This window comes from Zalophus californianus, chromosome 4 (assembly GCF_009762305.2).
Source record: "Zalophus californianus isolate mZalCal1 chromosome 4, mZalCal1.pri.v2, whole genome shotgun sequence".
Classification (NCBI taxonomy): Eukaryota; Metazoa; Chordata; class Mammalia; order Carnivora; family Otariidae; genus Zalophus; species Zalophus californianus.
In genome coordinates, this window is record NC_045598.1 from 86,796,019 (window position 1) to 86,811,749 (window position 15,731).

Below are 15,731 nucleotides of genomic sequence, written 5' to 3' on the forward strand. Positions count from 1 at the left end.
TTAACTCTCACAACATAATAATAAGATAAATAACTCAATTAGAATATTACCAAAGTATTTGAATAGATATTTTACCAAAGAAGATACAGAAATAGCCAATAAGCACATGAAAAGATGCTCAACATCACTAGTGATTAGGGGAATGCAAATTAATACCACAATGAGATACCATTTCATGCTGAGAAGAGTGACAATAATTAAGAAGGAAAGCAAACATTCATGAAGATCTGGAGAAACTAGAATCCTCATACATTGCTGATAGGAATGAAATAATGGTGCAACTACTTTGGAAAACAGTTTGGAAACTTCCTCCAGTGTTAAGCATTAAATTTACCATATAACCCAGAAATTCCACTTCTGTGTGTCTACCCAAAAGAAATCAAAATAAGTTCCACACAAAGACCTATATGCAAATATTCATAGCAGCACTATTCACAACAGCTCAAAAGAGTAAACAACTCATAAGTCCATAATATGGATAAAGAAGTAAACAAAATGTGGTGTATTCCATTAATGGAATGCATTTTACAGTGAAAAGGAGCAAAAGAACTGATGTATGCTGCAACATGAGTAAACCTCAAAAACTTTATGCCAAATGAAAGAAGCCAGACACAAAGGCCACATATTATATTCATTTATATGATTAAGTTCACATTTTAAATTCATTCATGTATTTCATTCATATTAAGTGTCCAGAAAAGGCAAATCTACAGACAGACAGAAAGCAGAGTAGTGGTTGTCTAAGTTGGTGGGTAGAACAGAGAGTGCAAATTGACATAAAGTTTCTTTCTGGGGTGGCAAAAATATTCTAAAAAAATTTGATTGTAGCACAATTCTGTAAATTTACTAAAAATCATTGACCAGTACACTTAAAATGAGTGAAATTTTATGATGTGAAATTATACCCCAGTAAAGCTGCTTATTTTTAAAAAAATAATATTTTCACAGAAATCAATGATAATAAGGGGAAAGGGTATTAAAAGGAACCAGCTAACACTGAACTGTAACCATAGGGGACAGGAACTATTAGTTAAGGAATCCAGCAGAAGAAATCAGGGAGAGAGACATCTTTTAATTAAAGATTTATTCTTGTTTTGATCCAGACATTGAGTTATTAACAAGAACATCCTTTGCCATTTATACATGAAAAATGGTGAGAATGATAACTTTACAATTTTCCCTTAATCAGATCTTGCTAGAAACCCTTTGTCGCAGGCAAACCTAATGACATTTTTTTTTAAATAATGAGAAAGAAAAGGAGAACCAAAATGAAGAGAAAACACTCATTCATACCAGTGCATTTCTAAAATTAATATAGCTGAGAAGGTCACATTTGGAAACTATCCAAATGGAACTATGTGATTTTTATCATTTATAGTTCAGAGATGTATGAATGACTTACCCCTCTCACACAGTACTCTCAAGGTTTTACTCCAGATTAATTCCTTATGTACTGAGCCATCTCGACATCTCATCAAAAATAGAAGGCAGGCTTTGCTTCTGCCTAAGGTTGACAACCCAAAATTGGTGACTAGGCATTACCAGAACTACAGAGTAACTTACTTTTTCACCAGGAGGACCGATTGGACCTTGTGGACCAGGAAGACCCTATTTTAAAAGAATTCATTTCATATGTCAGGAACCACATCATAAGAATACGTTTTTTTTAAATAGAAAAATAACCTTCTGTTTCACATGAAATGAGTCATGAGAATCTATATACATTCCCCACACTTCCCAGAAAGTTTTGGAACACTGTGAGGCATTTTACACAGGCTACTCTTCTGGCAGTGGGACTGTAATACGATCCTAGTCAGAAACCTTCTGCAGGTGTGGCTATCCATGCCGGCATTCCATGAACACTGAATGATTCATTTTATTCTTGGAAAAAAGGGGCCTCTGCAAATTTGATCAAATTTTTCAAAAAGGGAAAAAAATAATTGTCTTCCTACTTTCACATTGCAAACATTTCTAGCCCTACACAGGAAATGTTGAGGCTGTCCGTGTTCTCATGAAAAGATACCCTCTTACCTCATTATCTCAAAGGAACTGCAGTGGTTTGGACTTACCTGAGGTCCTGGATTCCCTTGCTGCCCTGGAGGTCCAGGCTCCCCTTGGGGACCCTGCCAGAGAAAAATGGAGAGTCTTTAATAGGGCAAGTTCACATAGTTGTCTTTTTTTTTCTTCTCATTTGAAAAACAGTCCCCAAATCAATTTTCCCCATGGAGAATCTGGAAAATCTCGTAAATATTAATGCTAGCAGAAGCTAATGGACTTAGCAAAATATTGTAAGAATTTTTTTTTTTAGATTTGGCAACAGAAGCGGTTTGTTAGTACCTAGATTGCAGATATGAGTTATTTTACAGATGGTTTCTACATACCATGTTTCCTTTTGGTCCTGGGGGGCCATCTACACCCGCAATACCCTTCAATAAAGACAAAAAATATTTATATACATATTTACATATGTGCAAATATGCTGTATAAGTAATTACATATATAATATATATAAGGATATTTGTAAGCTTAAGTGTTACAACAGAAAATTAAAAAAAAATTAACCTAGTAGCATGACACCCACTAGCCTGGGGTAACTAAAAATCATTTTAGGATTTAGAGATGAGGAAAAAGGCAAGGTCTATACTCTCTTATCTATGTCCACATTGGAGACAACCTAGCAGCATTTTCCACTGTGTGTTGGAAATTTGACATGAAACAATAAAGTAGATAAACTAAAAAGAAGAGAAAAGAAAGAAAGAGGGTAGGGGGAGAATAATCAGTTTAACTGATAGACAGGATCATTAGGTCTTAGAATATAACAAAGCAGTAAATACCTAGCTGTCTACTGAAAGCTGTCATGGTCTTACGCTTTAAAATATCTGACAACAAGCTTTCCCTAGAAAATTCGGAATATTTCCAGCAATACATACAGGCTGCCCAGTAGGTCCTGGAGTCCCCCTTGGTCCCAGCAGACCTCGTGGGCCCTAGAAGGAAAAAAAAAAAAAAGCATGTCCTCATTAGAAATGCCCTCAAAATACACCTCTTCCTCCAAAGAAATTTGAATATAATGTTCAGAGTAAAAATATCTATACATCGTCTATTAACACGCTGCCTGTGGTGTTTAAAATACCATTTTTATGTAACACAAATATCTCATGTTTATACTTATCCAGAAATCAGAATGGATAACAGGGAGTTTTAGCACATACACTCTGTCTCTTTGATTCTATAAATCTACATATGAGTCACTTGGGAAATTTTAAAAATAAGAAGTAGCTTAATATTTTTGTCACTTCTGTGTCATTTTCTGACTTGAATGGCAACCCTGAATCTTATTAAATCTTATTATTCAATCAGATAGACTATACGAATCAAAAAATCCTGATTTTCTTGTTTTATATTCCTTCTTGAGAGAATATTCATAAAGGGAAAGAAAGAAACAGGTGTTTAAATAAACTATATATGCGGATAATAGAAATCATTTTCCTAAGAGATTTTTAAAAATTATTATTCTTGAAAATTTATCAATTTCTTCTCTTCTTTTTCTCCTCCTCCATGTGCTCCACCTCCTTTTCCTTCTTTAGAAAAATGAGTGCAGTCATTTGCTGCCTCTCCTGTTCCCTTGAGCCTGTCAACTCAAAAGCGCTATAATGTGACAAGCTAGGACTGAAATCAAGAGGCTTGGCTCTAGTCTGTGTTTTGATTAACTAGCTCTGGGTAAACCTTCCCAATTCAGTTTCCTCATTTGTATAATTTGGTGGAAAAAAGTAATATAATCTAGCACGTTTTATCCTCATATCTGATATATACTATTTTCTTGTTTCTTCTGGTCGTAAGATCCATTTATTCTAAATATATACATAGATTCTGGAGCTATTGATCATATTAAAAAAAAAGATAAAGAAACAGCAACAAAAACTAGGTAAGATTTTTGGCTGAAAAGATGTTCTATTCCACATTTCTTTCCTCTCCATTGTCTCAGACTTTCTCTATAACAAAGCTCTATGTGCCCTCCTTTTAAAATGTTTTCCTGTAATGATTACCTGGTTAGTTAGCTTAAGTAAGACTGCTAAATCACCTGAGTTTATTCCTGACTTTATATGTATGATACCAGTCACTGTTCTTCCAAGACAGAGTATTATTTTAAAAACAAAGGAAGTTGCTTACAGCTTCACCTGGAAGACCCCTCGGTCCTATTTCTCCATCTTCTCCCTGTCATCGGCAAAATGAATGTGAGGATAACACAGTTAGAAAACACATCGATTCAACACGATTTTTTCTCTTATGTTTTAATTTCAGATATTTGTTAAAAGAAATTAAGTTTAATATACCCTCATCCCATCTTCTCCAGGAGGACCAGGAAGACCTTGGGGACCCCGTTCACCCTATTAAATAAATATAAATATGATTAGAAAATGAAATAAAGCAGATGTTTACAAATCTATCCTACAATGATCCTGCTAAATATACAGATAATTTGTCAGGGAAACGTATACTTTCTTTGTCCTCCTAAGAACACTGCAGAGATAAATTATAATTTCATATTAACTGACTTTATATATTACTATGCTAGAAAAAAATGTTCCTTCAATTTTAAAAACAAAAAGGTTTGAAAAAAAAACTAAAATAATTTTCAGACAATTATTACAAACTAAATCATGTAGAAAATTATTTTGCTGAAGATTGTTTTAAACAGAGATATACTTTAGTGATTTTAATGTAATTTAAATTTTTTCTGCTTCTAAGATTCATAATAAATCAGCACAACTAGAGACAGCTAAAGAGATTTTGGATTTTTTAAAAAACAAAATTGTGTATTTCTCTTGACATGGGGTAGGTATACACTAAATATCTTCCTAGACATCCATAGTGTTCTCTTTTCTGTTTTTCTTTTCTTTTAATATGCTCCAATTTACATAAAGTTTGTCTTATCTTCATTCCTAACTTCTGGAGAAGAAAAATGTGAGGGTCCAAAGCTTTTCATTGTCTGAGAGACTGACTCTTTGCTTAATTTCCCCTAAAAATATCCAATGAATTCTTGTTCAGCATGGTGGTTTGTTTAGCTTTTGCAAATTATAAGCTCTTGCACCGGATTGCAAGCTCATATTATCACAAGAACTAGCCTGTGGTGTCTCTTATCTATGGGCACCATCTAACTTAGAATAATAAAATACAGTGCCCAGTATATTGTTATATTAATGATAGACTGCCTAAAGTGGACTCTCTTATTTCCACAAACAAAATGTAAGGGGGAAATTAAGGTGATTATGAAAAAATTAGAGGTAAAATTAAATCTCCACACTTGTCTTTCTATGAATACAGTATTTTCCACATACATAAAGATTCTGCCCAAATTTATATTTGCATGATTAATGTTTAAAAATAATTAAAGAACTTATATTGTTATTGCATGTATAATTCTATTTATCTTTCTTCAAGTATGTAGTAGATGTAATAATTTACTAAATTACTGGATGCACAAATATTTAAATTAATTTTCTTTTTTTGATTTCTTAAAGTCTATAGATTCTAAAAAAATTCATAATAATCCTGTATTATCCCTGTATGCAAAGAGACAGAATGGTATATCTTACCCTGTGACCTTTGTCACCTGGCAGACCCGGAAGTCCGTCAAATCCCCGATCCCCCTGTAAAATCATCATCATCATCATCATCATTGTTATCATCATCATTACATTCCCACCCTAATTCTATACCGTAATGTAAATGTGAAATATTCGTTCATATCAAGAAACTCTATTTTAAAATATAAAATTTTCAGGGGTGAACTGACATACGAGATCTGAATATACAAATGTATGACCTCCTGACCTTCGCCCCAGGTTCTCCTGGCATTCCTCTTCCTCCATCAGCACCTGGACGACCCTGAAAATGTCAAGAACATGACTAAGCAAAAAGGATTCCTCCTGGCACAGAGTAAAAGGAAACAAGATAACTGATAATTTCAGATGCCCTCAAAATACACAATGAAAACCAGTCCTACCCTTTTTCCAGGTTTTCCCGTTGGACCAGGCGGACCTTGAACACCACGAGGGCCCTATATCAAAACATTGCAATTTATTCATTTTATGGAATTCTCAATCAATAAACTGAATCAACTGGGTAAGATGGTTTTAGAAATTTATATCCTCTTAGCTTTACCTCAGTCGTTTTAACATAAGAAAATTAATTCTCATGTAAAAGTTCAAATAAAGCAGAAGATAAGAGAATCAATTTTTCTGAAAGGCTTCTTGCAAAAAAAAAGTCATATTATTTTATTACATTTATAGAGACATCTGATTACAATTAAACAAAAGAAATACAAAGTGATATTTTAACCTTTAAAAAAATCCTCACTCACTTAATTCTCAAAACCTTAGGGTTTTACGTTTCTCTTGACTGAAAACACTCTTAACCATCAATCTCATTCCTCTTTTCTTTCCAAACGCTTTTTCCTTCACCTTTCTCTTTATTTTTTGGAGATCCTCTTCCACATATTCATTCTTTTATTCAACTTATCACCTGGAATATAATTGCCTTTTTTCATAGTTGAATCTCCCATTAAATTGTTAACTCCTGTGGTTGTAGACTAAGTCAGTCTTTTCTCCATTATACTCCTACAACTTAGCATAGTGCCTGGTTCATGTTTCTTTCCATCATCTACAAAATGCTGGAGGATGATTTGGTGATCCCAAATGCAAATTATTGCCTGGCACCATGCCATGTCAGATTAAAGGTTAAAGAGTCTCAAAATTTTTCTTTCCTTAAGCAGTACAATATGTTATGTCAACAAACAATGTCTTAGGTGGGGCTTAATACATATGTTTTATAAAATAAAATTACACAGCTAATAATAGATGAAATGTAGTTTTAGCATAAACAAATAGGCCTTTATATTTAATTAACTATATCCTTTTTGAGGTTAAATAGTGTGCATATAATGAGTGTGGGAGCCAATATAACCCACATTTAAAATTGCAAATAATTTTTATCATCACTGTACAATCTTGATTATAGAAATATGAAATTCAAGTTGTCTAATAATTAGAGTTTAAAAGAATATAGCTTTTTAAGAAAATTATTGTTGTGAGATGACTTTATCTTGTAACCCAGTTAGAAGGCAAGGGCAACCCGAATAGCACAAATCTTAGTTTTTAATGAAAATGATCCTTCTTCATCTGATATTGTATTTCTTTGGACTTGAGTCAAGGAAAACCACAAAATCCATGACAACTACTGCAAACAATGTTTTCGGATACAACTATTTTGTAAAGGGTGAATTTGATAAAAAAATATAAATTTTGCAAAAGTTTAAACTCCCTAGATTTTTCATATAATGACATTTCAGTATTTTTATGCAGTTCTCAGTTAAGTTGCAATGCTTTCCATCCTTCCATGGTAATATTAACCAACCATGAAAAATAAGGCTGCCATATTCTGAATCACCCAATTATCTTTCTGAATTTTCTTTGATTTTTTTCTAATTCCAAAATAAACTATAGTGCATCCATACAAAAGAATACTACTCAGCAACAAAAAGGAATGAACTATCGATGCACACATCAGCTATGATGAATCCAAAGGCATTTTGGTGAATGAAAGGAACTAGTCTCAAAGGTTACATAATGCATGATTTCATTTGCACAATATTCTTGAAAAGAAAACTGTAGTAATAAAGAACAGATCAATGATTGTCAGGTATTAGGGGTGGGAGGGAAGATGTGACTGTAAAATGTTGACTCCAAAAAATTGCTTAAGGTTATAGAACCATTCTCTATCCTGATGATTATGGTGGTGATGACAAAGAATATATATTGGTGTTAAAATTCAATTTCACCTTGTAATATTTTAAAAATAAAACCAATTTTATCTTATTATTATTTAAAGTTTATTTTTTTTATTTAGAGAGATGGGGAGAGGCAGAGGGAGAGTGTGAGAGAGAATCTCAAGCAGACTCCCCATTGAGCGTGGAGCCAGAGGCGGGGTTGGATCTCAGGACCCTGAGATCATGACCTGAGGTGAAACCAAGAGACAGCTGCTTAACTGACTGAGCCATCCAGGTGCCGGCAATAAAACCAATTTTACTTTAATTTTATTTTTTTATTGACATATAATGTATTCTTTTTATCAGGAGTACAGGTCTGTGATTCATCCGTCTTACACAATTCACAGCGCTCACCATAGCACATACCCTCCCCAGTGTCCATCACCCAGCCACCCCATCCCTCCCACCCCCTCCACTCCAGCAACCCTCAGCTTGTTTCCTGAGATTAAGAGTCTCTTATGGAATAAAACCAATTTCAAAAGAAGGAAAAAAAAATTAGTGAATGGTCACTGAGAGCTCCTCCAGCCCCATCTGAATTTCTATTTATTGAGTATATCACAAAGTATTTTCATTTAAAAATAAACGTATTTATAGGGGCGCTCGGGTGACTCAGTTGGTTAAACTTCCGACTCCTGATTTCAGCTCTGGTCATGATCTCAGCGTCCTGGGATAGAGGCCCATGTGGAGCTCTGTACTCGGTGCGGAGTCTGCTTGGGATTCTCTCTTTCCCTCTCCCACTGCCCCTCTCCCCTATCGCACTCTCCCTCTCTCTCTAAAATAAATAAATAAATAAATAAATAAATAAATAAATAAATAAATAAATGTATTTTTTTAAATGTCACATTTTGTTTTTCTGTTTCTGAGAATAAGTAGGCTTCATAATGTGCTTATATTGACTATTTTTACCTACTTACTATCATTAAGTGAAAAATGATACTTTTAATTTGCTACCATGTAAATATAATCTAAGGTCTTTTTAAAAATTTCAGCTCTGATGTTCTCAATTCTCATAATTTCCGCAGTTCTACAAAAGGTTTGAAGTTAGCATCTTTTAAGTATGTTAAATATTCTCTCTGAAAGTATATGTTAGATTTACTCTCCACAGAAAATATCGTGGGTTTGAGGCAGGGCCACTAAAAAGTACAATTGCAGTAGTTCTGCCCTGCTCTGTACAATCTCAAGCTAATTTAATATTCTGAAGGCCTATTACTATCAAGCCTTTTCCATCCTAGCTTATTATCCTCTTTTAGTATTGTTTAAATTAATCAAGTTATTGGCAGTCAACTGGCCACTAGAGATTTTTCAATTAAAGGAGGTAATGTGAACTTAAAAGTAATATAAGTAATTTCTTTACTCATAAAACAGATGGCAGATACTTCAATTACCCTACAAGATAAAATGAAGTCAAAAATAAAATAAAATAAGTGAGATAGACTGTTCTATTTTTTTTACCTGAGGACCTGGATCACCACTCTCACCTTTGGCGCCAGAGGAACCAGGCCCCCCCTGTAGAGAAAAAGTAAGACTATAATCATTTAATTGAGTAGTAACTCCCTAACTACTTTTATCCTACCATTTTCACGTGAAATAGTCAAACACTATTCAAAATAGATTTCATCAAATTCGTATAATTTTATTAATTAATACAATAAAATTTTCAAGCCCTTTGAAATACATCTCTTCTCAGATTTATTGTATTCCAGTGTGTAAACTATATTTAAAAGTCTCTATTTTACACATAACTACACAGAAGCCAATTTCATGAAATCACATTGAAATCTTCTTTAATGTGTGTACCATCACAGTACTTATAATGATACATAAGGCACTATTTATTATTATACTGTGATGTAGTACTAGACGCAACACATTTTTACTGAATCAGATATACACTGAATCCATTTATACAGCAAGGACTTGGCAAAATGTTATTGTTTTTGCACTCAGCAATTTCTCAGACACTGAATTCTATAGCAATAAAATGTCAAGAACAGATGCTACAACTACCATAATTGTCCTGAAATAATGTCAAAGCATCTTTTCCCAAAGTGGTTTGTTTATTTCCCACAAGAATAAGTCCTTATGACAAAAACCTCTTAAAATGTTTACATAATTCAAAAAGTGCAGTTAAAAACCTGGCACATTAACTGGAAAAAATATAAAATCACTTTATAAAAGTGTGAGTTTTTAAAAATAAATACTAGTTCATTCCCCTAAAAAGCTTTAGGACATTAAAATTGAACAAGGTGATGATAGTTACTTCATGCAGAAGAAGTATACTTTGGGTGTTTAAGAAGTTTCTGATTTATTTAAATCAATATATATTCAAATAATGGTGCATTGAATCAAACAAAAAGATCAAAATCGTGCTAAGTCTGGAAATGTAAGCTCTCTAGAGCCTCCTGGTGGCTCTAAAGGAAAATAACTGTTAATCTGACTCCTAAGAAATGGAAAGTCAAGTAACATGAATATTCTAATCTTGAAAATTAAACAATAATAGCCTTCACGCTTCTAATTAAGAATTCTTGCAACTAAATTTTTTTCAAGAGAAAACCTGGGGTTCTATATTAAATCAGATTATTAATCACTGAATTGAACACATTTATAGGACAGTCATTTTGTTTTTAATTAATTTACTGCATTATATTCTCTGTATATAAGCACTACCTACTCAACAAATTATAATTGCTCTGTCCAAACACTTACTCTAAAAATTATCATGCAATAACTGACAGTAACAGAATAGAAAAAATAACCACAATATTTTCTACGTTTCCTGGATGTTTTATATTATAAGCCTCTATTTGTCTAGGAAAGCAATCAGAGAAAACAATTGAATAAAGAATTTTTCATTGGAAGAATGTTTCTGTTTGTTTCTTAATATATTTATGTAGACTTTGTTTTTTTATATAAGATAGTTTTAGACTCTAGAATCAACAGGTATTTAAAAGTCTATCATAATTTGAAGTTTTGGAGCAAAGGATAATAGAAGAGAAATTGGTGAAAAGCAATATGATGTTTAATATATCAATATTTACTTTTAATATTTAAGGAAGCTAAACCTTCCCATAACAAAGACTTAAGTAGTGAAATCAATTAATCTTGTTATCCAATGTATGACATTGAGAAAGTGTACGTGGTTGCCAATCTTTTCTTCTCGCCAACACACTGTGAATGACTGACCCTCATTGATTGGTGAAAACAGGAACTGCTAATGGAACATGCTTTCATTGCTTCTGCTATTCACTGCCCTGACCCTCTACAGACCCACTAAGGCTTATGCTTGTCAGGATGATATGAAGGAAAATTCCTTTGGAAAATGCAGTTTTAGAGATCCTGGAGTGATATTCTTAAATTAAGTGACATATGGCGGTATTTCCCAAACATGTTTAACCATAAGAATCAGCCTGGCACATTCATTAAAAATATAGCTTGCTACATCCAACCTTGAATCTTTATCATTAGAATCTCAAGTTCGGGGCCCCGGCAACTGTTATTTTTAATAAAACATACAGGTCATTCTTCTGCCCCCAGATTTATAAAGCATTAGCATACTGCTGGTTTTCCTCAGTCATGTGAATTTGAATTATCACTAACAAATGATTAAATATTAACTCTGTTTCTTCCTTTGTTAAGTAACAGACTCTTCATGTTTCTTATTATTTTGTCAGAACGTATGTTCTACATGTACCTATATCATTGAGTGTATACCTGAGTGTATACACCTTCAAAATATATAACCTCTACAAAAGTTTAAGACTGAATTAAGAGAACCATAAATTTATGTAAACTACATAACAAATCTTTGAATAAAATACATGCAGAAAACTATTGATCACCCTAATTAATAAGATCAGTAAAACAGATTAAATAATTAGAAGACTATTAACTTGATTCACACTTGAATAAAATTGTTTTGCTGTGTCTACTAAGTAAATAAAATGTAAGATTTTAATGTTCACAGTAATAATTTTTATAAACACCATTATTCCCATAAAACATATTGAAAAGATATAAAATCATATGAAAGAATAGGAAGAATGTCTTTTTTTTAATAGAAAAACAAATACTTAAAATAGAAATTATTTATTCAATTAATTCTAAAATCAATCAGAACCGAGGTTGGACTCCTACGGTTTTTTCTTTTTCTCTTAAGAAAAAATATGACTTGAGGAGAATCTTTGTGTTTTTCTTATGAATTATTACACTGCTTAACATTTGGTAAAAGTTTCAAGATATTTGAAGATATTTTTTAAAAACCACTTGGAAAATATTAGCTTATTAGCAAGGTTGCATGGAAAAATAAAACACTGTCCTCTTCCAAGAGTCTCCAAAAGACAAATTAATTTCTCTAATATCTGAAGCACTTTGTGGAATATTGAATGCAAACAGGTTTAAGCCAAGTATCCTGCTTGCTTCCCAGATTATGGAACAATTTAACTGGCCTCAAATATTTTTTCTTTCTTAATGAAAATTCTATTTAACATAAAGTTAAGTCTCAATAATTTAATGTCAAATTGAATTTTAATAACTTGGATATTATACAAATAAATTGTATTTATAATTTGAAAAATTAATAGATAGGTGACTCGATTATATTTTTCATTGTATTTATTTGATTTGAAAATTCTTCATTGAAACTTTTCTTACTAAAACTTACTGAGGACTGAATTGAAATAGGCTTTTAAAATGGCAACAAAATCAAGTATAAGTAGGTATATGTATCCTATTTTCATCAGCTAGATATATGAACAATGCTTGGCAAACTTGCACAAGGAACCACTAATATGCGATTTAAACATACATTATCTTATTGAGTAACCTACCACAGGACCCGGTCTTCCAGTTAGACCCATTGGGCCAGGTGGACCTCTCAGAGCAATCTAGAAAATAAAGGAGATCAAACTCAGGGATGGTCTCCTGGACAAGCCTATTAAACCACAATATTCATTTGCACAAGCTACCTGTAAGTAACAGATGATCAACAAGTATAATAGCTACATGCTAGAAAGAGTGCCTGATTACTGAAGAATTGCAAGTTTCTAGAATGACAAATGACCTAAATAAATATCAGATGTTCTTTAAGCTGTTGTATCTTGTATACACTCTTGTACCATATATTATTATGATTTATCCAATGATAAAAATTAAAATGGATTTTAGTATAAGATACCTAATGTTTTATAATTTTTCTACTCTGAAGCGTACTTCAGAATAACATACAGACTTCTCTTAAACATTCTGGCACAATTATGATTGAAAATCATTTTAGAGATGAACAATTCGAGGTGCTTTAAATAAAAAGTTTCTAGCAATATTTTAGGAAAAACTATGACAACTAAAGTCAGCAAGCAAAATGATCAGAAAATATGCTAATACACTTCTTTTTAATAAATCTCAAATTTGACATTACAAGAAAAATACCTTCTTTTTGTATAATCATGGGCATGATAGATTGATTACATGCACTATTGATACTGAATATTAGAAATGTGAAATTAGCATACTTGAAAAGCTGGAACAAGTGGAATACAAAGGGTAAATATTTGATAGATGTTAAATTAGTATGGTGAGCTATTTTTGAATATTAGTGATTCCAAAAGATGAATATTTAGATTATCAAAATAGATATAAAAAATACTGTAATAGAAACAATATGTAAAATCATATTAGAAAAGTGCACGAGATGAAAACAGTAGGATCTCCAAAGTTCCACTACTGACTCACCATGAGATTTTTGACAATATACTTCTTAATCCTTGAGATTAAATATCTGAAAAATTGGAATTATAATGCTTGCTACCTATTTCCAAATAGGTTAAAAGGACTATAAAATGAGGAATTCAATGGCCTCATAAAACATTTAAGAGCTCAAGTAATTATCTTAGACTTGTTGAAAGTAATATAATTTATAAGATAAATTATAGGAATCATTAGCAAATTATTATAAACATTTTTAGGTAAGTGTTATGCCAAGGTATAGTAAACAAATTTTTAAATTTTTCTGTCTTTATACATGACATAACCAAATAATGGCATCTTTTCAGATTGACAGACTTAATAAATATATAAATGAAGAGTAAATTATAATTGTCACTTATGTTTTCAGATATTTTATACCCTCATAAATTTATAAGGATAGACTTATAAATATTAAATTTTATATACTCATAAATTTACCCAAAGTTATCACAGAAATGATTTGTATCACTTAGAAAGTGGGTCCATATCCATACCAAATGTAAGCCCTTTACTTTTTCCTTAAAAAAAAAATCCTATACTATGAATAAAAGTATTATATGACTTTCAACTCTTTCCTAGTCCATTCTTTAGACTTTTTAAGTAAAGTGAATTTAAAAAATAAATACAATTATAAGTCTTATAAGATATAGTGGAAACTTTCAGCTGAGGAGGATTACAAACACTGGATTTTGTAAAAACGTTATAGACTATGATGATTAAAACTTAAATACATATTTAAATGTTTCTTTCTTATATGAGAATGCTTACAAAAACTTAATTTGCTGGATTATTTGGGATATCCTGAATAATTTATTAGATTAGCAGGAAAAAAATTATTTCAAACCTTATTCTCTTACTTTTTCTAATCAACAACTTCTGTCTTAACAGACAGAAACTGTATGTGAGAAATAGAGAGCTCTAGGTATAAATCCATCAGTACTCTTTGAAAAAAAATTAGAAAATTTGTGTTACGGTTTGTGTGTTATTGCTAGAATTATAAATGACAATACTGCCAGGGTCAGTCATTTAACTTTAATATTCAGTTAAAGAAAATATTCCTACTGGAAAAATAGATTATAACCTCACCATTTTTTCTGTCTAAATTCAATGTACTATCCAGAAGTATTTTGTTTATAATAGTAGCATCCTCCGGATGCACACACACACGCACGCATGCCCACACACACACACACGTGCGCACACACACACAATCTGACTTCGAATCAGCTTATGGGAATACATGTTCATTCTTTCTTACCCGAGCCTGCTGAAGAATCGCCTGGGCCTGAGCTTCCTGAGCAGAGATGGTTGGTCCTTTGGAACCATCGCCACCATAACGAAACTAAAAGAGAACATGAAGCTGAAAATTAGCCTTTGTCAAATAGGTGCTTTAATCACTAATTAAAAACTATTTACTGAAAATGATGGGATTTTATAGAAGTACACGGTAACTTATATGAATCAAGATACTTAGATTTTTTAAATTCTCCTGACCATAATGGAAGTTCTCTGGACCATGTTTACCTTATGTAGAAGAGAGAGACTTCCAATTTTAAATTCCATAATCTCTGAAAAATCTGGAATGAGTCATCATATATTTTTTTACCTGTACAAATGCTACCTATTTCTATTTACGCATTTGTAAAAATTCCAAATGTCCTCAGTTCAGTGGTGGTTTTAGATCAATTGCTATTTTGTTGAGCAAAACCTTTGGAATCTGTATGAATACAGAGGAAATCATCCTTGAGATATATTCATTTTGTTTACCTTTTCTTAAGTAATTATAACAGGAAACTCACCCTCCCAGTATCTTTCCATAAAATTCTAAAAATCTAAAGCTCCTTTTTAAATTCTAACTCAAAATGCAGCATGAGTCAATTTCTTACTCTACCTTATTATTACTTGAAATTTTATTACATTTAAACAAATTAATCAAAGTTTTTTTCCCAGAGAACAAGGGCAACTTTAAAAAAAAGCAATCTTATGGTAAAACAATTTTTGAGCAATGAATAATGACACTATAGATATATCTTCTTTAAAAAGTATCAACTGTTATCTCTATGGTGATAAATAGCATATTAATATTATGTTAAGTAACACATGAAATGCATGTTAATCATACGACTCAGGATGAAGCACATGATTGGAAATATTAAGAACAACC

At 32.0% G+C, this 15,731-nt stretch overlaps 1 protein-coding gene across 5 annotated transcripts in view; it reads right to left on the reverse strand.

The window, feature by feature from the left end:
- Window positions 1-15,731, reverse strand: part of COL11A1 (collagen type XI alpha 1 chain) — a 195,981-nt gene that overhangs the window by 105,099 nt on the left and 75,151 nt on the right. For all 5 annotated transcript variants that reach the window (XM_027571529.2, XM_027571515.2, XM_027571497.2 and 2 more), the window contains 12 exons: window positions 14,826-14,909; window positions 12,652-12,708; window positions 9,278-9,331; window positions 6,005-6,058; window positions 5,833-5,886; window positions 5,595-5,648; window positions 4,332-4,385; window positions 4,168-4,212; window positions 2,931-2,984; window positions 2,382-2,426; window positions 2,070-2,123; window positions 1,564-1,608 (listed from right to left, as the gene is read on the reverse strand). In XM_027571529.2, the coding sequence (XP_027427330.1) occupies window positions 1,564-1,608; window positions 2,070-2,123; window positions 2,382-2,426; window positions 2,931-2,984; window positions 4,168-4,212; window positions 4,332-4,385; window positions 5,595-5,648; window positions 5,833-5,886; window positions 6,005-6,058; window positions 9,278-9,331; window positions 12,652-12,708; window positions 14,826-14,909 (654 nt within the window). The remainder of the gene's footprint in view (window positions 1-1,563; window positions 1,609-2,069; window positions 2,124-2,381; window positions 2,427-2,930; window positions 2,985-4,167; window positions 4,213-4,331; window positions 4,386-5,594; window positions 5,649-5,832; window positions 5,887-6,004; window positions 6,059-9,277; window positions 9,332-12,651; window positions 12,709-14,825; window positions 14,910-15,731) is intronic.